The sequence below is a fragment of the Ambystoma mexicanum genome, chromosome 5p (assembly GCF_040938575.1).
Source record: "Ambystoma mexicanum isolate Mex_15411 chromosome 5p, UKY_AmexF1_1, whole genome shotgun sequence".
NCBI lineage: Eukaryota > Metazoa > Chordata > Amphibia > Caudata > Ambystomatidae > Ambystoma > Ambystoma mexicanum.
In genome coordinates this window covers 68,436,613-68,460,738 of record NC_090930.1, presented here as the reverse complement: position 1 = coordinate 68,460,738, position 24,126 = coordinate 68,436,613, and the positions used below count along the sequence as shown (strand labels likewise).

The 24,126-nt window shown below is 47.2% G+C and overlaps 1 protein-coding gene across 4 annotated transcripts in view; it reads right to left on the bottom strand.

Annotated features, from left to right (window-relative positions):
• The window catches only part of PDZD11 (PDZ domain containing 11), a 175,416-nt gene that overhangs the window by 55,708 nt on the left and 95,582 nt on the right, over positions 1-24,126 (bottom strand). For all 4 annotated transcript variants that reach the window (XM_069612454.1, XM_069612456.1, XM_069612455.1 and 1 more), the window contains one exon: positions 21,336-21,434. In XM_069612454.1, coding sequence (XP_069468555.1) covers positions 21,336-21,434 — 99 coding nt within the window. The remainder of the gene's footprint in view (positions 1-21,335; positions 21,435-24,126) is intronic.

Sequence of the window (24,126 nt, the reverse complement as noted above, 5' to 3'; positions counted from 1 at the left end):
ACAAGCTGGCGGTTGTGAAGGCATCATGAAGCAAGACACAGACAACAGATTCAAAGTTCAAACAAAAGGGATTTATTTAACTTAAATATCAGGATGGACGAAGGCCCAACTTGCCCTAAACTAAGGTGGGATTTCTCTACCTAAAGAACCTAAGGAACGTCCGAGTTCAACTTAAAAGTCTTAAAAGTCTGTCTCTGTCCAAAATCTTTACTTGCCCGCACAACTAAAGCAAAACAATGTGTAGGGGTGTCAGCAATAAAAGCAATAATGTTCCAAACAAATTTCTTAACTTCTTCCAGCTCCTGGCCTACTTTTCAGCTCCCCTTCTTCAGTTCAACAAAGTTGCACACAACCTCTGGGTTCCCTTTCCCAATTTCAAGACAGTTCCACAAAACCTTGGGGTTCCCTTTCCCATGTTCAAGACAGTTCCACAAATCCTTGGGGTTCCCTTCCCCAAGTTCAAGATAGTCTGTTGATACTTATTCACAACAGTTCCAGATTAACTTTATCCTTCTTCTGGTTTCTTAATGACTTCCTCTTGCTTTGGTTTAGCAATTTCTTTAGCTTTCCCAGTCAGGGATCCCTGATCTACGCGCAGTTGAAAGACCACACGGTCCACCCACTACAGGTCAGGCAACCAGGAGCCCTCAGCTTTCCAGCCCACACAGGTTCTTCCATATCTGTGTCTGCGTGAAAGGTCACATTTGCTTGGCGTCTCCTTATTCGCCTTTTGGCTTCGCCACAATGTGCCACCTCTCCTTTGCCAGTCCCTGGCGTTGCCACACTTTTTATGCATATAATTCACTTCACAGTGGTTTTGTTTCATCACTACTTTGCTTTCAGGTTCTTTCACACTTTGCTATACTTGCAGAGTTCTGTATCTCTTATTACTCTTATTTGCATTCACAATAGACAATATCTGAAGTTCACATTCTTATCATCAGATCATGGATCTTGCTAAAAGCTTTCATTTGACTCAGTATTCAAAACGTTATCTTTCACTTTCAGGTTTGCACATTATATTGTCCTTAATGTCCTCCTAACCTGTGGCTTCGGGTGGATTTAAATCATGCACATGCTTTTCCTGTTCACTCTGCATTAATTTTGGTTCTCCTACGACCCCGCTCCCCCTCCCAAGAGCGCCTGGCTTGAGTAATTCTCCCTTCTCACTCACCTGACCTTGGGGTCTCCACTGAGCAGCTGTGCTCCTTGTCACGGCTCTGCCTGCATGTCTTTGTGCAACTGTGAGCCCCGCTCGCATTTAGATTCCTCTCAGTATCCCGCTGGCAGCTCCACTTTTACTCAGTAGACGCTGTCGGGTGGTTGGCTTCCACCTGACACTCCTGTTGTGCAACTCCAGCCACCGGCATGTCCGCTTTCCCCCCGCGGACGCTGCCAGGTATTTTGGCTTCTCTCCTCTGTGTTCGCAGCTCCTGTTGCGCACCTCTGAGCAATGAGGCTCCTCCTCCTCTTGTGTCCGTCTCGCACCTTCCTCGGACCTGTCCTTTAGAGTTCCCTGGGGTCGTCTGCGGGCATCCTGGCTCTCCTGCAGGACCATCCACGGCTGCCTCCTCGCATTCAGGATTCCCTGCTGGTCTCTGTGCGGTTGGTCTCCTCCGTTCTTGTACACCTGCAACCACTGGACAGGTTGCAGGTGAGAGTCCCAATTTGAAATTGCCTGGTGTACATTAGTAAAGCAGCTGGGACATGCCTGACCTTTACAATACTCTGCAGGCCTCTCCCCCATCTCAGTACTACAGTGGTGAAATGATTTACTAGTGTTCACTACTCTTAGCTGCCTCTTCCTCGTCCCAGTACCATAGTGGGTTGAATGATGGAAAAAGTGGGGAGATGTGTTACAATAGCCCATAAAGGCCGGGCGATGGTTGGTCTTCATAAGGAAAAGGGGGGTACCTTGTCTCAGTATTAACCCTCCTCTTTATAATTTTATTGGTTTGTACTGCGCTGTAGCCCGCAGGCCTCAGGGAGCAACATAGAACAAAGACTAGACAAGAACAAACAAAGAAGGGCAGCTAAACTAGGCTTTGTCTACCGAGATACGTATGGAGGAGTTTAATAATCACTTGGTCACTTAAATATGTGAGTCTTCAACTTTTTTTCTGAAGCTGTTATTTCTTTCTTGTCTTGGCTCAATTGGAGGTTTATTGCAAATTTGAGCTACTCTAACTGGGAACACTCTCCCCATGCATTGTAAACATTTATACAGGGTGCTTTTTATCTGGTTCATAATCTCTGAGCTTAAGGATCTTGTGGGTGTGTATAGAGTGATCCTTTCTTTGAGGTATCTTGGGGCCTTTCCAAAAAGTGTCATGCTTTTAAAAATTATTCTTCCACTGCGAGCCAGTGGAGGTCAATTCTATCTTTTGTAATGTGTTCTATCCAAGGCTTCTTTTTTATTATTCTAACCGCATTGTTTAGTATGGTTTGGCACTTGGCCTGACAGCTTTTGCTATCGCCTAGCATCAATGCGTTCCCGTAATCCAGCCGTGATAAAATAATAGCTCTTGCGATTGTTGCTGTATTCTCTTCACTTAGGTACGGTCTAATGGACCGGAGTAAGCGTGTATAGAATTGACAGTTTTTTTGCAGATACACAATCTGAGCCTCGGCCCCGCAAGGATGCTTCCAGTGTCACACCTAGTATTTTATCTTCCTCTCTCATCGGTATGACCACATCATTAATGATGAACGATTTGTACTGAGAGCTGGGTTTTTTCTGCAGAATTTAATTTTCTTCAACAAATTTTTGAAACTGGGCTGTTGCAATTTTGTCCAGGATCTTAATGAGGAAATTGCAATTCGTTATCGGCTGTAAATTGCTGGGGTCTTTTGGATCTAGTCCTATTTATTTTTTTATCAGTGGGGTGATTGTGACTTTCTTGAGCATTTCAGGGATTATACCGTAAACCTTTTTTTAAAAGGAGGCATTTGCCATCCTCGTAGGTAATGGTGCAAAAATCTCTATTTTCCAAGGTGATCTTTGGAGGGAGGATGTTCTCTGCACAGGAAGTCGGTTTCATATGTGTCAGTATTTTTAGCATTTCTTCCGAAGAAATCTGCTGGAAATCAAATTTATCTCGAGTGTCCGCTAACTTGGTCATAGTGGGAGACTGCGATAGAGTTAGCGCAATTTGTATAGTTTCTCTTGCCTTGTTTATTTTATTGGGGCCTTTCCAAAAAGCGTTTATCACAGTCTTCCTGCAATGGGATGAGAGGAGATAGTGCCTTGGGTTTTTCGATTGATTTCAAGATTTGAAATAACTTACTAGATGAATTAGAGGCTCGAGAGACCTCATTAAAAAAAAAGTTTTTTTTGCTTTTTTGTCTCAATGATGCGATTTTTATAGTGTGTTTTCTATCTATCTCCTTCCATTTGTTCTTATTGGTTTCTTTAGGTGCTTTCTGCAAGGTAACTTCTTCCCTTCTTTTTTCCCCTTTTCAACTTCTCTAGTTCTGAATTTAACCATTTTTGGTGTTTTTATTTGCTCTGACTAACTTGTTCCTGATGAGAACCCCTTGATCTAATAGGGTTTGAATGTGGGTATTATATTTAGCAATAATACCATCACATGATTCATCAGCTGGGCTTTCCTCTAAAATGGTTTTGAGACTGTGTGCAAGAGTGATTTTCTTTTAGTTTCTATTCAAGATTCTTACATTTGCATTATTTCTTGGTTGGCTGTCTTATCATGGAGAAGAACACCTTGAAATGGCCAGTCCAAATGCAGGGTGAAGTTTTCCCTATTTGTGCCTCAATCTTATGGGCGATTATCCAATCAAGCTAATTTCCTTTATAAGTAGTAGGTTCTGAGTTAAGTACTTGGAATGCAATGCTATTAAGTGCCTTTACCAATTCAATTGCTTTCTTATCCTCAAGGTTACCTCTCCACCTATTGAGGTCACCTAGTACTAGCACTGATGTATTAGGGTATTACTAAGCTGCTGAACAATTTAATCGTTAAAGTCCGATATTAGAGAGGATGGCCTGTAAATCACTAGTATGTGATGCAGCTATTTGTCAGTTTGTGTTTAAGATGCAAGACCTCACATCCTTGGCAGTTTATAGTGGAGGGGAACATATGCAAAGAGTCCTTAATAATTGCTGCAACTCCTACCCCTGTCCCACTTTCCCGGTCTTTATAGTGAATGGTGTAAACTTCTGGTACGGTCTGCTCTATAGTTGGGGTGCATGGGTCTTGGAGCCAAGTCTCCGTAAGACACAAAATGTCTAAGTCGTCCTCGATGATTAAATCATGTATGCACAAGGCGTGTTTGTTCAGTGATCTAGTGTTCAATAGGCACATTTGGAGTTCCTTGTTGACATTAGTTAACTTGTTGCAATTTTCCAAAGCTGTTAGATGGTAGCGCTTTCTCCCGTTTCTGTGTTTTTGCATATTCAGTGGTAATTTAACGGTTAGAACAGAGTTCTGAGATCCCCCGACGGCTTGACAATCCCCAGAGTCTTGCCCACCAACCTTTTGCTTTCCATAGCATCCTGTACTGCTCTTTGTACAGCTGCCTTGCGTTGCTGATACAACAGGTCGATAAGCATTTTAGCGTCGATAGGAAGTGCGCCTGCTTACCTTAGTACAGGGTAGAAGCGGGAATAGGATCTTAGTTTTAGCAGGAGAAAAATGTGATGCGCCTCCAACGGCGACGACCCGTGACGACCGGCTTGGCTCTGAAGCGCCAGCGCTGAAGCGCCTGACGTTTCTATTTGAGCAAAGCCGGGCCTTCTGGGACGCGCTTTTTGTAGTTTCTAGAATGATAATATCGTCTGCTATTACCCTGACTAGAGGGGAAGGGGTAACAATAGCCCATAAACATGCCTGGGATTATGGGTTCATTATGGGTTCATCATGGAATGGGAAGGGGGAATACTGTGTCTCCCCTAAGGATGCCTAGGTGATCCTCCCTCACTTCTCCACCCCCAGGTCCAAGATCCAATAGCGATGGCCTTTCCTTGGCCACCTGAGAAGAGGACCCATGGGGAGTAGATGTGAGGACGCCCTCAAAGGTGAAAGAAAGCAAACAGGTCTCCCTTTCCTGAAAAAGCAGGCCCCGAGTCCAAGAGAGACTGTGGGTTCTAGGAGGCCATCAGCTGGCTACACAGAGGGCTCAGACAACGGGTTTAGAGAACCAGGGGTTAAGTCTTAATCATCCGCAAAGTAGTGCACTCACCAGAGTCAAGCGCTGGAGCTCCCAATGAGGCACTAGCTTCAGCAACATTCTTACAGAACCCACGTAGGATGGAGAGACATCAGCTCTGACGCTGTTCATGGAGGCTTTGCAAAGCTTTCAAGGACCACTAAGGTGCCACAAAGGCCTTAGTACAGTGCTGCACCACCTGGAGGTTACTTCAGTGAGTGGTCTGAGAGGAACATTGGTGCAGGAAGTGCCATGTTAGACAATAGAAGGGAATTATCAGGCTGCGCACTGGTGTGAAGGTGTTGGAAACATACCCCTGCCCAGTGGTGGAACAGATAATAAACGTTTTCTTGCTGAATTTGCTACAAGCCATAGAATATCTTGTGAAGGAAAACTCTGCTTCCAATGTTGCTGGGGAGATGAGAGGGTCATGAGGGAATGTGCAACAGAGGCTGCTAACAAGGGCTACCGATGGTCAGGCCGAGGCACTGTAAGGGCAGTGTGAGGGTCAGAATGCACAGATCTAGAGAGAGACAGCCCCTGCAGAGAAGAAAAACTGAATTGACAGCACATGTAGCAATATAAAAGCACAGCAGCCCCCCCCTCCAAAAAAGTGAGGGGGGGACTGGGATACAACAAAAAAAAAACGAAGCAAAAAAGAAATAAAAGAAAAGCAGGCAAGGGCTTTCAAGATGTGAAAAAGACATGCAGTCCTGCCGGTGCAGAGAAAAGGACTGGCAAGTGAAGCCGGAAGGCATGGTGTGAAGAAGCAGAGACAGGTTTTGGATGATCGGACCGAAAAAAAAAAAAAAAAAAGGTCCGACCATACTAAACGACCGAAAAATGCTACCACCAAAAGGTTCGAACAACGAAATTTCGAACCTTTGGTGTTAGCATTGCAGGTAAGTAAAAAAAAAATGTTTTTTTAAAAAAAAGACTGCGGGGGTGTCTCCCGCAACACCACGCCCACTATACGGTGTGGCATAGTGAGCGGGGTGTTGCAGGGGGACATCCACGCAGCACACCCACAAAAAAAAAAAAAAAAACGGGGGCTGCAGGTGCATCTCCCGCAACTCCCCGCTCACTATACTGTACAGTATAGTATAGTGAGCGCGGGTTGCGGGGAATCACCTGCAGCCCCCGTAGTCTGAGTGTGTTCGCATGAGAAAGGTGCCAACTTTTGGTAGTTTGCACCTTTCTCATGTGAACATTCCGGCCGCAGCAAAATCAGCTGCTGCCGGATTACTTAGAATCGCAGAGACAGGCACGGTGTGCTGCTTATGCAAGCCAGCATTTGCTTTTTAGAAGGTTTTGGCTGTTCAAAAAGGTTCTGACTCAGTCCTGCTGGGACCACATCCTAATCAGTATGGTGGAAAGACTATGGGGTACAGTAGTAAAATCACTCACAAGACAACACTAGAGCTTGATCCAGCAGAGGGCTGGAAGAGCTACAGATATTCAGGACACGGCATCATGGGTCTGCTAGTACATCCTTCGGGTGTAGGCTTACGACATTGACTAGTATAGTGACAGGACACCTGAGTGCATAAGGTGTTGGGACAGTTTTTCTAAAGTCCAACTAACCGCTTCATAAAACCATACATCTGAGGCAGTACGTAAGCCCCACTCTTCGTATAAGGCTGTACCACCTGAGAATGAGATAGTAAGTTGTAATTTGGCAGACAGAAGTTCTCCTGAGGGGAAATGGGGTGGGGAAGGATCCTTAGTCCCAAATTGGATTTGGCTATGAAGGCAATGCCTCCGCCTCTGAAGGTTTCTCGGTCTGATCTAAGTATGGTGTAGTTTTCAGGTATGGCTAGTGTCAGAGTCGGCCCTGAAGCCATGTCTCAGTAATATCTAGGAAATCGAGTTGATTTGAGACTACGAGGTCTGCAATGTCTAGGGCGTGAGCTACCATAGATCTCGCATTAACCACTGCACCCTTGATTGGAGACGAGTCGTTGTTAGGCGTGTTTGAGGGAGGAATTGCACTTGTCGGTCGGGATCGGTTATTTGTGGGGGTGCGATCGACTGACTTGCACTTGATACTTCTCTTTAGTTGGGTTAACATAGCTAATTTATCCCCACTGTTTCATGGGGACATTTGGTTCTGGGTCTGAGCCTGTAGTTTGTGGAGCAAGGTTGGTTGGACGTGGGTTGTGAGGCATATAGTTGAATCCACTGAGATGGAGAGAGCGGGCAGTTGGAGCTAGTAGTAGTCCTATTGTACGAGGTAGGAATGGCAAAGGTTAGTTGGCAAGGTGGCAAGAATTTAGTTGGTGTTATGTGCTCCGACGATGGTAATGTGGTGGCCATAGTGAGAGAGATCCAAGGTATACAAGGCATGACAGGCATAGTATTGACGGTCAACACAGCGCTGTGTGACCGAGTGTTAGGCATGGCAACAGTGGATATGGGAGTGAAATCAGCATTAGCTATCTGCATAAGTTAATGGTAATGGGCAGGAACAAGACTTATGGGCAAAGCTAATGAGTGTAAGTCAAAGATACTCTGTTGGTAGGCTGATGGTGGGCTGAGCAGGAGTATGCCGCAAAATTAATTTGTATCTGGAACTCAGGGGTAATAAAAACAACTGCGACTGCGCGGCACAGTAGGTTAGGATTGCCATGTCACCATATGCAAGAGTGCAAGCATAAAAGGAGGCAAGTATTAAGTAATTCGTAATAGGTGCTTAGGATATTATGCAGCGAGGATACAGTCAACAAGATAAAGCAGCCTAGTACAGTTCCAGCTCAGTGGCCATGTTACCATCATACGTAAGGTGTAAACAGCAGCAACATGGGATGCAATTTCGTAGACGTTATGGCTAGCAGTAGCTAGTATATGATGAAAGCAGGAACAGCATCGAACATTGTAGAGTAGTAAAGGATTGTAGCAGTGAACTGTTAGCTAGCACACTGTGCCTAATGACTGGCATGTAACGTGTTGTAATCACGAGTATGTAGTCTTATGACATTGAAAAGAACAAGCCTATTGAGAGGAAACCATGCCCCTTGAAATAGCGTGAAGACAAAGGATGAACTCGGGCCGTGAGAGATGGCCTGCCAGGGTAGATTGGCAGTATGGGTCAATGGCTGGCAGGAGAGTTAATGCACAATTAACTGACAGTGCCACACAAGACCGTGAGGCTGCAGGTAGATGAAGACAAAAGGTGCTGGACGGTGCTTAGTTTCGAGTAGAAAAGGTCTGATCCTGTGGTGAGGTGAGCAAAGCATTGTTTAGGCAAGGAGTGACGGTACTCATTGTCGCAGCTGTGGGGTCAGTAGCACTGGATAGTAGACGTTGGGCTTGGGTGGTGCATAGTGGGAACTCCCTAAAGAGAGGTACTAGCAGGTGAGGGTGATTATTACACCGAATGAGCCAATGAATGTTAGCCTGTAATGAGGTGACTAAGACTGGGGGCACACTCTGTTTGAATGCAAAAAACCAGTCTCATGGATAGCAGTCGTAGCTCTGTTCAGGCTTGGTGAATGGTGCAATCGTGGGCTTATCGCAAAGGTCAGGTGAAGAACTCGGGATGGAGCTGGCCAGCCGCTGAATAGGAGGGTGGCTAGGTGACATTTGGCCAGGTTAGGCATCCGGTGCGTAGTAAGAACACTCCGTGGATTTTGGAGTCGGACAGGTAGCGTGTCTCGCCGAACGGCTTTGACGGCCGAGTCAGGCACAGACAGGGCAAGGCCTTGAGATGTAGGCCTCATCATGGTGGCCCGGCTTGCCCTTCAAAAACAATTGTTAGTAGGAACTTTAACAAAATCCATACTTCAGACTAACAGATTGTGTAGAACAGGTCATGCTCTCCTCCTCTGTGTCTGACCCTCCAAGCTCCCTTATCAATGCCTTTAACTCCAGTCTGGGCATCATGTTGGACAAAGTTGCAACCCTCAAGAGAAAATGTGTTAGAGAAAAAGTATCACATAAAAAAATAGTTCACTCATGAACTCACGGTCTTAAAAATAAACAAAGGGGGGGGCGTGGCCAGCAACGGGACGATGAGGACGTGAGCCCCTGGCGCTCCGACGGCCGCAGCAAACAGCCTGAATAAATAGCCTGCTACGATTGGCAAATCCTCCAAAATACATACCCTCCTGAAGGCAAGTGCCCCTGGCACACGCAGAGAAAGCTCCAGGCCGAAACGCACCGATTTGAGCGAGTTCGGAGCAGCGGAAAGCTCGCGGCATCGCACGATCAAAATGGCCGCGCTCGCCGGAGTGAAGCGGGACGACGGGAAGGCGTTCTGAGAGAGAGAACCGCGACTATCCACCGCAGACCGCACAGCAAAACGCCCTGTACGCTACGCCTACATAAATCAATAACCTGCTGGACGGCATCCCCGTGTGGTCTGTGGGGAGGCTCTGGACGACGGAGGTGAGAAACTACCCGCACGGCGCGGCAGGGCCAGGGTCGGTGGAGAGGGGCCCGTGAACTGGCTGGGGAGGCGAACTGGAGGAGTGAGTGGATGAGAGCGAGGGCAGATCCAGGCGAAATAACGTAAGGATCCTGGGGCTGCCGGAGAAAGCGGAAGGCCCACATATGGAGCTATTTCTGGAACAGTGGCTTACAGACATGTTTGAAGACAATACGTTCTCCAATTATTTTTCCATTGAACGAGCCCACCGAGTGCCGACGGGTCGTCCAATTCCGGGCGCCCCGCCTCGCACAGTGATCGCCAAACTTTTGAACTATCGTGATCGTGATGCGCTGATCCAGTCCGCAAGGGCGAAAGGCATCCTCACCTATAACGGATCCAAAATAGCATTCTTCCCAGATTACACCAGGGAAGTGCAGAAGGCTAGACAATCGTTTGACCCATTAAAAAAACAACTACAATCCCTCAAAGTGAAAAACGGCCGGATGTTCCCTGCCCAACTTAAAATCTACCATTGAGGCACAACAGTCCACTTCACTGACCGCGGAGAGGCGAGGAGATGGGCGGCACACCACATCGAGGGAGACTGGACGGCAACGAGGGGCAACAGACAGAGAAACAGAACACCCCGCGCCCGACCGGGACCTGAACCGCCAGATCAACAACCGCCTGCACCGGGTATCGCACCACAATTGCAGGGATAACAGCACCGACTCCTGGAAAAGATGCGAACAGAAACACTCGAGACCCGACCGTGCGGGGCCTAAGGTACTGTATAACAACCTTATACTAAACACGTTTACAGACTAGCCGCGAAGAGACACAGCTAAGCGGCCAGCCCAGATGGAAGCCCCCCCCTTCCCCTGGTGTGACACCACACCGGGACACGACCGGAGTCCACACAACCCCGAATAGTTTATTTGTTCACTTGTTAGCAGGCGCACTCAGCCACGGTTAGCTGAGGTTTGTTTCGTTGAATGCTCGGGCGACAGATGCTTCGAGTTAGAAGGAGTATAGGGTGGGGGATGGGAAGTTTGTCTAATAACGGTTTTGTTCAGAAAAGGGTCCAAAGTTTAAACCTAGAACGCTACACCACAACACTATCAGCAAACGGCATGTGCACACGGTGCTATCACCCGGTGATCAACCCGCACCCTTTACCAGATGGCCTCCACTAACACTGATGCCACGACTCCTAACCTGGAATGTTAATGGGATGGGAGCTGGAATCAAGAGACGACTTATCACACAACTCCTAAATCACCACACACCAGACATAGGCTTCCTAACAGAAACCCACTTAGCAGGCACTACATGTACCCTATTTAAACGCAGCAACTACAGAATTGCAATACATGCTGGGTTGCTTATCTTAATACAGAAACGATTACCCCTGACCATGACACGGGTGATTCAAGATACCGGCGGCAGGTACACACTTATTACTGGAACACTATGGAACCAGACGATAGCCCTACTCGGTGTCTACTCGCCACCGACACTGCTCACCACCCTGCTATAGGACATTACACCTCTGATCTCGGGAGATAACTCAGACTTACTAGTAATTGGGGGTGACTTCAACAAAGTCATGGAGGTGGGGATGGACCGCTCACACTTGAGAGGAAGAAACCCCACTGTTCGCACCAAATTAGCGACGTTTACCACAGCCATGGGACTGCAGGACGTGTGGCGCGTCCTAGACCCAGACACAAGGGAATACTCCTTCCACTCGGGGGCACACGCCTCATTATCGCGATTAGACTACTTCTTTCTGCCCGGCCAGAGGCTCACAGGGCCACAAAGGCAACTCTACTGCCGCGCGGCATATCAGATCACTCCCCCCTGCTAATCAAGCTTAACATGGCTAGGCGACGTCTGCCCCTCTCCTGGCACTTAAATAACTACTACTTAGGCTTCCCAGATTTTCTGGAGCAAATACAACGAACGACAAAAACTTACTTTGAGTTAAACACAGGATCAGTAGATGATCCGGAGACCCTGTGGGAGGCACTTAAACCAGTCCTGAGGGGTGAGATCTTAGCATGGTCCGCTGCACACCGAAAGAAACACCAACAGGTATTGGTGGAAGCCGAAGCACAATTGACCCAGGCTGAATTCAACCACCTAGCACTAGACCAACCAGAAACAAATCGAGCACTAACCCTTGCCCAAAAACGTTTACAGAATGTTGCGTTAGACAACGCTAGACAGGCACATATGACGACGAGAGCTAGAATATATGAGACCGGTGATAAAGCCGGCAAAATGCTGGCATGGCTAGAGAAACGTGAAATAGGCAGAGGCCAGGTCAGGGCGTTAAGATCAGAGGGAGCTGAACCCCTACGGACCGACCGCGACATAGCCGAGGGCTTTGCAGCCTACTATACGGAACTTTACAGGCTGCCCACATCGCCCATCAATAGATCGGTGCTAGATGACATAGCCCTCCCCACTCTAAGCGCTGAACAGCAGGCTCAACTTGAGAAAGATATCACAGAGGAGGAACTGATAGCGGCCATGTCGGAACTCCAGACGGGAAAGACACCAGGGCCAAATGGCTTCCCGATTGAGATGTGGCGTAAACTCGGTACAAATGAAATTGCCCCCCCCCACCTACTGCAAATGTTCCTACAATGCAAGGAGAGAGGACGCCTACCGGCAGACCTACGGAAAGCCACGTTAATAGTGATTCCTAAAGCAGCAAACCGCCAGACCTCTGTAGCTCATACCGACCAATCTCACTTATCAACAGTGAGACCAAAATACCAGCGAAAGTACTGGCCAACCGCTTACACAAGGTCATCACAACACTAATTCACCCCGACCAGTGCGGATTTATGCCGAAACGGTCGACCTGCATGAACATTCATAGGCTACACACTGTAATAGAGAACGCGCACTCCACCCGAGGCCCCCTGGCGGTACTAGCGATTGACTTCGAAAAGGCTTTCGACTCGGTATACTGGGAGGCAATTTGGGAAATAATGGGCCGGATGGGGTTTGGTCCCCAGTTTCTGAGCTGGGTGCAACTCCTATAGGAATCCCCCGAGGCACAAATGAGAGTGAATGGGTGGCCATCGCACACCTTCAAGCTCGGGAAGGGAACTAGACAGGGATGTCCACTATCCGCCATGATATTTGTCCTGGCTGTGGAACCACTAGCCGAGGCACTGAGAACGTCACCGGCCTGGTGTGGTATCCAGTGGGAAGATGGCCATGAGGATAGGGTCTCCCTATATGCGGATGACTTGCTCCTTTACTTAAAAGACCCACACCAAGCCTGCTCCACGATTGTAGCCATACTGGACAGCTACAGTACTTTCAGCGGGCTAAGAGTAAACTGGCCCAAATCAATACTGTTCCCAATAGGCACCACAACTTTTATTCCACCAGCCACCTGTTCCTTCCGCCTAGAAACCGAGCAGTTTAAATACCTTGGCATACAAATCACTAACGACCTGAGCAGGTACGTGGCCAATAATCTCCACCCGATAACGACCAGATTTATAGAAGACGCTAGACACCAGGGTCTCCCTCCCATTGACCCTACTGGGAAGGGCAGCTTTGTTTAAAATGATGGCTCTTCCACGCTTCCTATACATTCTACAAAATGCCCCACTACACATCCCGGCAAAAGAGTTTAAAAAGATAGACAACACACTGAGGAAGCTCCTCTGGAATAACGGACATCCACGTATTGCGCTGGGTACTCTGCAACGCTCCATTTGGGAAGGAGGGATAGGGCTCCCCCGCCTACAGTCCTACTACTGGGCTAGTCAAATGGCGGTGGTCAACGACTTGCTGCACGGGGACACTACGTTGCCACACAATAGACTGGGGAGTGCCAGTGAACGCGCTAGACCCCAAACTGGATTCCTTTACAAAGCGATTCATCACTCAGCCCCACACTCTATGCTATCACACATCGCCCGAGTATGGACAGACGCGCACAAGTTCCTGGGATGGGAGGGGAAGATGACTCCACTACAGCCTCTGTGGAACAACAGAAATCTACCCGAGGTAAACAAACTGCCGAGATGGCGTACATGGTCACAATGCGATATTAGTACGGCGGGCGATATCGTAGAAGGGGGCAAATTGGTGTCCTTTGAAACCCTAGAGTCCAGATTTCACCTCCCAGGCACTGAACGGTTCCAATATCCGCAGATGCAACATGCCCTACAAGCCCACCTCCCGGCACTTAAAGACATGGCTGAAAGCACTCCCCTCGAAAGAAACATAGTAGAGGCAAGCATAGAGGCTAAAGTAACGTCCACCATGTATAATGTCATCACTTCCTTTGCCACCACTGAACTGACCAGCCTAAGGGGCAAATGGGAAAGGGACTTAGGACTCATACAGCCAGAGGACTGGGTGGGGGCCCTCATGTATCCTCGGGAGGTGGCCATTTCGGCCAGACTTAGCCTTGTACAGCTGAAAATTCTGCATAGAATTTACTACCCCAGGGTGGCATTATATCGTTGGGGGAAGACATCCGACCCACATTGTCTCTGATGCAAGAGGGAGGAGGGAACCTTTTTTCACATACTATGGGACTGCAACCATATACAACAATACTGGCAAAAATGTTGCGATGAACTCTCACGGGTACTGGGGAGAACGATACACAGAGACCCAAAACTACTCCTGCTCGGGATAGAGGAGGAGGGAGAGGCATCGAAATATGAGAAGTTGTTTTTATCGACGGCCTCGGCAATTATTAAAAGGAACATTGCACAACTATGGGGTTTGGAAACTACGCCACAGTACGAACAATGGGTGACGGACGTCAACATATGCATTGCGATGGAAAGGAGAGTATATGCAGCCAGGGGATGCCAGAGGAAAGCAGATAAGATATGGAACAAATGGGAAGAGGCCCAGTGACTGCAACAACCTGAGTAATGGATGGTGAGGCACAATGTGCAATGTGCAAAAGTACTCTAATCTGGCATGTAGCGTGAGAAACAACGGACACTGCAAGACCCTTTTCTCCTTTTCTTCTCTCTTCTTTTCTCTCACGTTTTCTTTTTACCTGACCAAGGACTGTTCCACTGGTCATACAGGTTGTTTGTTTATAAGAAGAATGTATGTTTTATGATGTTAAATTGGAAAATACAATAAAATGTGTTATCAAAAAAAAAATATAAACAAAAGTAAGGCAGAAACCAGATGACTCAAATACCCAACATAAGAAAACAAAACCTGTTGGAAAACTTTAGAGCCTACAAATCTACAATCTTTGAAACCAAGAAAAATCCATTTAATTAACAAATGGAGGAAGCCCAGAATAGCTCAAAGAAGCTTTTTGATAGAAAAATGCTTTTTGAAAAGCTTTTAGAAAAATGAAAAACCCAGTCTGCTACCATTGCTCCCTCTGACCAGATGTGTGTCCAAGTACAAATGGCTTTTGAAGCAAAGATGGCTAAAGCTCACGAATAGATTAGAAATCTGCTTCATTACAGACACCACCCCGTGAAGATCAACCCAACGTCAAATTCTCATCTGTCAATACCTCAGATATGGTTACCATTCTGTCCTTGCTACGTCCTTTCCAACTGTCCTGAAAAGGTCAATCCACCGAAGCTTATCCTCGAGAATAAATAAATCTTTGCCCCTTTCTTTGTGAGATTCGTCAACTATTCATTTAGCAATAACCAGGTCTGTCACTGTTACACCATTGATAAGGAAGCCCGGAACTCAATCCAAATGTCACCAACAGCTTGAGACCTATTATAAATTGTAACTTTGTTAAAATTCTTGGATAAAACAGCTACAACTCAGACAATCTGGCTTCAGACCACATCATAGTACCGAGACAGCGCTCATGGACATTCAGACTCGCATGTTAGGGATTATGGGTGGTGGCAAAACTGGTCTTCTGGTACTATTAGACTTATCTGCAACTTTTGATCTAGAAGATCACAAGCACCTCCTTTACATTTTGAGGACTGTAGGACTATGCAGCAAGGAGGCAACTGACTGGGTACAGTCCTTTCTCACACATCAGGTTTCTAGGATTTGTTGGGGTGATGCTGCCGCCGCCCCAGTACCCATCGTTTGTGGCATACCTCGGGGAGGTTGCCTGTATCTGCTGCTTTTCAACCTGTATATCAGGCCACTGTGTAGCCTTCTGGAGGAGATTGGAGTCTTCTTCTCCAACTACACCGATGATACCGAACTAGTCCTGTAGCTCTCAGGGGACTATGAGCTCAACACCACCAATTTAGAGCACATTTACTCCCAGATTAAAGAATGGATAAACTTTAACTGAACGTGTCTAAATGGAAATAAGACCGAGCTGCTGATCTTTGAGTCACCGCAGGCTAGGCTTAACCCTGAAGCCCGATACTTGTCTTTTACAATTCAAGACTGCAATATCCAAGTATCTGAGAAGGTGAAAACATTAGGTAACCATCTCAAGTCCTCACTCAGTCTTGATGCTCACGCCAATCAGGTGACAAAAAACTGTGTCCATTACCTGCGACTGCTGAAAAATATTTGTCCCCATCTCTCTGATAGCAATAGCACAAGGCATAATATAATAAAGGATTGATTACTGTAATGCCTTACTGATGTAAGCTAATAAGAAATGTCTTTAATAACTGCAAATTACTCAGAATAATGCTGTTTGCATTATTTAAACTAAATCGTGACAGGAGCACATATCCAGCAGTCGACAAGAATTACACTGGCCCACGATACCTGCAAGGGTGCAGTTCAAGTCAGCTGTGATTATTCACAGATGTCTACATGGGATGGTGCCACTTTACCTCAGAAACATGGTAACCATCTACGAGCCAAGACAAAGTCTTTGCTAGTCTAATCTATCTATGATCACCAACCCTAGCTTTAAATTGGCGTAATCTTTCCCTGTACTCTGAGCCAAACTTTGGAACTCATTTCCCCAGGTCCTGAGACAGGAACAAAATATCACAAGATTCCGACGACAGTTAGAAACCGCTCTCTTGAAGCAATGTCTACTCTGATGGAAATCAGGGCTTAAACTTGTTGCTTTCTGTCCTGTCTTCTATGTTGTTCTTTTGGTGTTGATGCTAGCCTGGCAACAAGATGCCTGCAGGCTTTCGGTGCCAGATACAAATAAATAAAATCTGAGGCAGTGCATAAGCTCCACTCTTCATATACGGCTGTACCAAAAACAATGTATTGTACAAATATGATATGATATGGCATTTGTAACGCGCCTATATACAAGTGTTTCAGGGCGCGGGGGGGGGGGGGCAACAAGGGGAGACAGACAACGATCCTACTAGGCCAGGTGTCATTCAGATCGCGCAAGTGCAAGGGTAGGGGGACTGGGTAAAGTGCAGGGAAAGAGGAGAGGGGAAGTGCAGTATATGGTTAGTAGAATACAAGATAAATAAAAGGGCCAACTGGTGGCAGGTGCAAGGAAAGTGTGGTACATGGTTAATAGAATACGAGATAAATAGTAGAGCCAGCTGGTGGCAAGTGCAAGGAAAGTGTGGTACATGGTTAATAGAATACGAGATAAATAGTAGGGCCAGCTGGTGGCAAGTGCAAGGTAAGTGCCGGGATAAGGGGCTGTAGGATACAGAGACAGTCCCGTAATGCAGGTAGGCAGTGCAGGGAAGAGTGGCTGGGCCAGGACACGAGATCGGTGAGTGGCCCAATTGCAGATTCAGTGCAGGTTCAGTGATTTTAGCAGGGGAGAGAGGGAGAGAAAGCGGAGGCAAAGAGGAAGGTTTTGAGGTGCTTCCGGAACCGGAGATGGTTCTCCTCAAGTTTCAGGGAGGCAGGAAGGCTGTTCCAGAGGGAGGCCCCTGCTGCGGCGAGAGATCTACCCCCAGCTCGTTGCTTGGAGAAGCGGCTGACCCTGAGGTGGTTGGAGGTGGATGAGCGAAGGGCTGGAGAAGGAAGATATTTAGGAAGAGAGTGTTGCAGGTATTTTGGCCCAAGGCCCCAGAAGGCCTTGTGGACAATGCAGAGGGTTTTGAACTTAATCCTTGCAGCCACTGGGAGCCAGTGTAGTGATTTCAGTCCTGGAGAGATACGGTCCCTGGGCTTGAGGCCAAGGACAATACTCGCAGTCCTGTTCTGGATGAGTTGCAAAGGGCGGAGAGTAGAGGCAGGAAGATTTAGATAGAGGCTGTTACAGAAGTCCAGCCTAGAGAGAACCAGAGCTCTGGAGACAGTGAGCTTCTGGGGGAAGGAGAGGAAAGGAAGGATACCTCTGAGGAGGTGTCGCTGGTAGTGTGACTTCTTAGAGACGTCAGAGATGTGAGGAGAGAAGGAGAGTGTGGAGTCAAAGGTGACCAAGGTTTTTTGCCGTGCAGGTAGGAGCAGGAAGAGGGCCAAGGGAGGCCGGCCAGAGAGCTGCAGGGAAGGAGGGAGTGGGTGTGCCGATAAGTAGAATCTCAGTCTTACTGGCATTAAGGCAGAGGTCGTTGGCGGCACACCATTCCTGGATAGCAGAAAGACAGTCAGAGATGAGGGAAGTGGAAGAGGAGGTCGAGGGTAGCCTGAAAATGAGTTGGTATCATCCTAGTAGCACTGAAAGTTGGGACAGAGAGCGACGATGCGGTGAGCAAGAAGTGCCAGATACTGGTTGAACCACCAGGGGGAGAGGTTGGACCTGGGAGGGTCGATTGGAGAGAAGGAGGACAGCCACGCCAGAGCTTGACCAGTGATACCCAGGTTATCACGGAGACAGTTGAGCAGGATGGTGTGGTTAACAGTGTCAAAGACAGAAGAGAGGTCGAGCAAGATGAGAACACAAGGGGTGTTAGAGTCAAGGTTTGAGAGCAGGTCCTCACGGATGTTCAGGAGAGCAGTTTCCGTGCTTCTGGCAGCTCTGAAGCCAGACTGATGGTCATGAAGACTACCAACAGATTCAGCATGGAGATTAAGCTAAGAGATGGCCAGTTTCTCCAGGAGCTTGCCCAGGAAGGGAGTGATAGAGATTGGGCGATAGTTAGCTGGGCAGGAGTGTTTCTTAAGAAGGGGGTGCACAAGGGAGTGCTTGAGGGGGGATGGGAAGACTCCAGAGGCGAAGGAGGGATTGCAGAAGTCAGCCAGGGCAGACGCCAGGGAGTCGATGTGGCCCTCGATAGTTTTGGAGGAACTGGGGGGGACCTGTTTTGACGAGACTTTCATAGATCGGATTTGTCTCGAAACCTTGTCAGCAGAAAAAAGGGGAAAGGCAGAGAAGGAGGGGTGGCTGCAGAAAGGCCAGAGGGAGAGCAGGGATTAGGGGATGGGATTTACAAATACCTGCAAGTAGGCCAATATGAATCTTAGACAGACAGACAGACAGACAGACACACACACACCCCCCCCCCCTCCCTTAAGGGAATACAACTCCGAAGAATTACCTTATTAGACAGACAGACAGACACACACACACACCCCCCCCCCTCCCTTAAGGGAATACAACTCCGAAGAATTACCTTATTAAGAATAGCAGTCAAAGGTTAGGTAAACCTATACACATTCACAATGCAATCAGCTATTCTTGGGTAGTAAAACAGGTTACATATACTCTTTGAATACAGTCAGTATTTCAAGGGTAGTGGACCCTGTCAGTCATACAGTGACACTCCGTTAAGAAATCACATATTAGCCCACCTCTGTTATAAGGATACATTTCTGAAAAGTGGAACAGTATGAACCTATAACTACATCGATGATAACCTTAAGTTATACCAGTTGGGTAAGACCTAATGTTGTAATAAAGGATTACACTTGCATTACTTTTGGGAAGAGGAGGATCCTAATCACAGGTAAGTAAAATAACCCCATATACTTTTAGGAATGGGAGAACACATTCTGAGGTAGGTAAGAACTTTTGTAGCTGTTCATATTTCAGAGGGACAGTTACCAATACAACTCATACATCAGTAAAAGACTTTCAACACTTGACAGTTCAAGGCGATGGCCTGACCTTTTAAGTCCTTCCCTGATCTTGAAGCATGAGTTTACTCAGTGGCAGAAGAGGGATCATAGTGGACTAGAGGCCAGCTTTTGGCAGGGTCAGTATAGGCACAGAATGCTTAACAGTCAGAGTTGCAGAAAGGGTCCAGGGGCCTCAGAGAAGACACCCTAGAGGGATTTTCATATGGGACTGGGGGAACTAGATGAGGGAATGCCCAATCACACAAATCAACCCGAGGCTTCACAGGAATCACACAAGGCTTAAGGTAAGTAATACCCAAGCCAACACAGTACCTCCGTGGAGAAGAGGAGTTTGCAGCTGGACGTCTTCGGTACCTGCAGTTGAAAATGCAGCCCTTGAATTCCTTGTTGTGGTGGCTGAAGGCAGGCCACTGGAAGGGAATTTGCAGCAATAATCAAGAGGGAAGGCTACAGGCAAGAGTTGCTTCAATGCTGGTTGTGGCTCTGTGGTTTATGCACCCTTTTCAGGAGCCAGGACAAGACTGAATATCGCTGGCTGGATTCTCGTCCCTTATCAGGTCTAGCACTCTGGTGAGAAGACTTCAGTAATTCAGATCTGGAGGTCCGGCAGGATGCCATCAAAGTTCAAGGGTGATTCGGAATTCGGAAGACCATGCACCGCACAATGGCTTGAGGTCACGTGGTATTGGGGTATTTCATCCCAGCAAGGTTGCAGCTTGCCGTGGGATGGCTCATAATGCGGGTCTTCTTGAGACTAGTGGATCTCACTAGCCTCTGGGTAGGTGTCATCACATTTGGGACTGCCAGGTTGATTGGAAAGATGGGTTACAGCAGGCTCTAGTTACAAAGCAGGCTCTCCGGTCAATGGAAATCGCTAGAGTCGTCTTTTCTTCATCTTCCTCTTCGGTTTCAGCCCCAGTGGTCGATCTGTCAGCAGCTTCCAGGTTCGGAGTATTTAACAGACACTGCAACACAAAGTCTGCTATCTCCCCCAGGATTTTACAGAAAGGGGCGGTCTGGCTGTACAATCAGGACCTCCCCATTCCCCCACTGGGAGTTGGTTCCTTTCATGCAAGGTAGATGACAACGGGCTGCAGTGTTTTTGGACTGCTCCCTCGCTTCCTGCCTCCTCAGAAACTCTGGAGCCTGGGCAGGGAATCCAAAGGATTCCCACCGAAGACACAACTTCCACTAAGGTCGTCCCACCTAAAATGGCAGGGGAAGACCTCAGAAACAGCAAGCACACAAGAAATGGCACAAAAAGAAGGAGCCGGCCATTTTTGTGAAACGGTGGCCCGTCTGTGCATTACCGAGGCTGATTTAACAGCCTGCGAGTAATAAAAAGTCACTAACCTAAAACCACTGCCACCATCCATTCGAGTAAACTTGCATTTGTAACAAAATGTTACCAGGTAAGTAAGAAAGGGCATACATTGTATCCCCCCAGGACGCCACATAAGGTGGGGTATGCTGGCTCACTTATACAAAATGTAAAGGGGATGAAAATCCCTCTTTACTACTTGGGAACAGTAGTTCACCTAGGTATCGGGGAGCCCAAAGGGGCAACCTAACCTAAGCCCAAAGTTGTAGGAAACTATAACTTCAACCATACACTATGGAGAGACATAAAAAGGTCACCCATAAAAAGTGTACCTAGGGACAAGGTAAAAGTTACCAAGTCCAAGCAAAAATTCTGGGATAGACACAGGTCAGGAAGATTTATCATAATTATGAAAATCTTACGCAACATAAGGGCACAAAGGGCAGGGACACATGGGCCTCCAAGAACTGCCAGGGCAGGGCAGCATGGGCCTTCCTGGCTGTGTCTGTGGCATAAGCTGCACTGATACACTGCATTAAAAGATATGCATTAAGCACCAACCTTTGTGTGTTCGATGTCCTGGAAATCCACATCATTCACAGACAGCACCTGATCCCCCTCTTGCAAGCCGGCCCTGTGGGCGTCAGAGTCTGGAATCACCTGGCAGCAGAAAGGGGGGAAAGGTTATAGAAGAGGAATAACCCTGTATGAGAAGATTAAACTGGATTATGTGGTCAGGGTTTACCAGCAGCAGTAATTAAATACCCCCAAGACACATGCAGCCTAGTAGAAAAAGAAATACAGAGATGGAGACTAAGACAATACAGTGTTATAGCAAGCAACGAAACACACAGAGAGAGAGGATGTGCCCATCAGCACTCATTGGCTACAACATTGTATATCAACAGTTCCTTATTGGATGCCTGCGCAGTAGATGTCTACATTTAAAGCCACCTTGTCTGATAAAATGCTAACAATAACTCCGCTACAATGGTGGCGATAATGAACCAAGGTACAATGGTGGGGACAATGAACCAAGCTAAAATGGTGAGGACAATGGACCAAGATTGCTGGCTAATTAGCTTGCCTAGTTTTCGACAGTCCAGCCATCACAAACCATTAAATCTGTTGGTCCTTGAAACTACTATCAACAGAAAAGGATAGCCCAAGGCAGGTAGCTCGAGCACAACAGGACAATGTTGTTTCATATGAGATTGATACCCTGGTCATGCTGGCTCACCCTTTAATTCTCCAGAGTTCGATAAGTTATGCACCATAGGTGGGTAATAATGGCGACACGGTTAATACAGAGTTGAGACTAGAGTTTAGTCCTTGATTGGTAAAGGACTGAGAGACTCTTAGTGGCATCCTCCTCTCACCATCATCAAGGTTATCCATCGGCTCGCTCTCAATCTGCATCAGCGGACACAGAAGATAATCACCAACACCAATTGCGATTCGGCCTACTGGACATGCAAACAGCGTTCAATTCCCTCGCCTACTTCTCTACTAGGATGGCCAGACAAAAGGTGGTTAGGAAGAGAGTCTCAACTGTACGGAGTATTTGCGTATTTCACCCTCCAAAAAGACGGCTGGTCACCCCTTCCTCCATGTTTATTTATCCTCCATACTGCATCTAATTCGGTATGCAGTGATAAAATCGCAGCAAAACGTTGCCTGTACAAGAAAATCGCAGCAAAAATGCTGTGGTTTGAACCAGTAAAGTAGTACTCCATTATACCATTTAAGGGGAGCGGCCGTTGCGCGAGTGTCCCCCGCATCCATTACATGGATTGCCACGGCAAAACCACAGCCTTTTTGCCTCGATCTTGTGTGTCCACGGCCATTTATGCCGTGATTTTAAAACATGGAACCGCTAATTCTACTGCAATACTTAGCATCCACTAAAGTGAACACTATCAGCCTTGCTAGAGTTTGGTTGTTGGTTCCTCCTGTCCTGTCCACTTGGTTGATTGTCGCTAATGGCCGTTTCATTTCATCTTTGGTCACTAATGGTGCGCTAATTCATATTTGGGTACCTGACTAACTGAATTGAGCTTACAGAGCAAACCCACATGTCCATACAATGTACTCCCCCATTCTACTCCTGGCATCCCTAGGTACTCTTCCCGTCATCCCCAGGTACTCTTCCTGTCATCCCTAGGTACTCTTCACCTGGTGGGTACATTAAGTTCCTACAGGTCTCCTCCATCCAATGCCCCTCTTTCCCAACCCTATCCCTTTACCTCTCATGAAACGCTTCCTGGTCACAAAACCACACCTGCTCCAATGCTCTGCCATCCCTCGTCGATCACTCAGGACTGCCCTTACCCTTTCTCATTTACTCTGGCCTTCTAATTGACCTTACAAGTGGGCTCTGGAATGCCCAGCCAATCTGTTAAAGATCCTCTTTCTTTAGTAGGCATTAGGATTCTGTAAGGAAGGCATGGCATCAAAGTAAGACAGACAAGTGATCACAGTTCAAGGGTGTTTATTAAAATGTAAAATGGGTAAGATAAACGCCTAATTTAAAACTAAGATGCGAGCAAGCTTCGACCATCAAATAATAAAAATACAGTTCTAGTGGAGTCTAGTCAAATAAAAAGGGCCTATACTAAAATAACTACTGCTAATCCTTACTGCTATGCTGCAAAATAGTATGGGATAATGTTCACAAGAAAAGAAAGATGTGTTCACAAAATGATACATCAGGGTGTTATGGACGGGGTCTCCCTTCCACGTGTTTTTAGCAAGGGATAAGGCGGGACTCCTGAGCACAGCACACTCCTGGGCTTCTCCGTCTAGAGGGTACAGTTCGTTGTCTCAATAGCAGGACCTTCTGTGTCCAGTCTTTTCATGCAAAGTCTCTTGCTTCAGAGGGCCTGATATGCCTTTAACAACAAAAAGTTCCTTCTGCTAATCTTCACATCGGGTGATTACTCCTAACCCTTGGATCCTCCTCAGCCGGGCTCCGATCCTTCGCTCAATGTTAGCATCCCTCAGTCGGGCTCAAACCAACCACTCACTGTGGACATCCCTCAGTCGGGTTCACACTTGTCGTCACAATGTTCACAGGTGTATATTACTGCTCACTCTAATTCGTAGACATCCCTCAGCCGGGTTCACATTTGCCAAAATAATAGTTTACTTTGTTTTCTTACAAATGCAGGATTCACTCCCCTTAGCTTTCTCATGGCATCCCTCCATCGGGATCAAAATGCCATTTTAACACAGTTAAAAAAAGGAACGGTCATTGCCATGTTCTTCCCTTTACCCAAGTCTGGGTCTCAGCCCCCAGTCAGGCTTTCCCTAAAGCCCCCAGTCAAGCCTACCCCAGGCTTCCACAACGTGT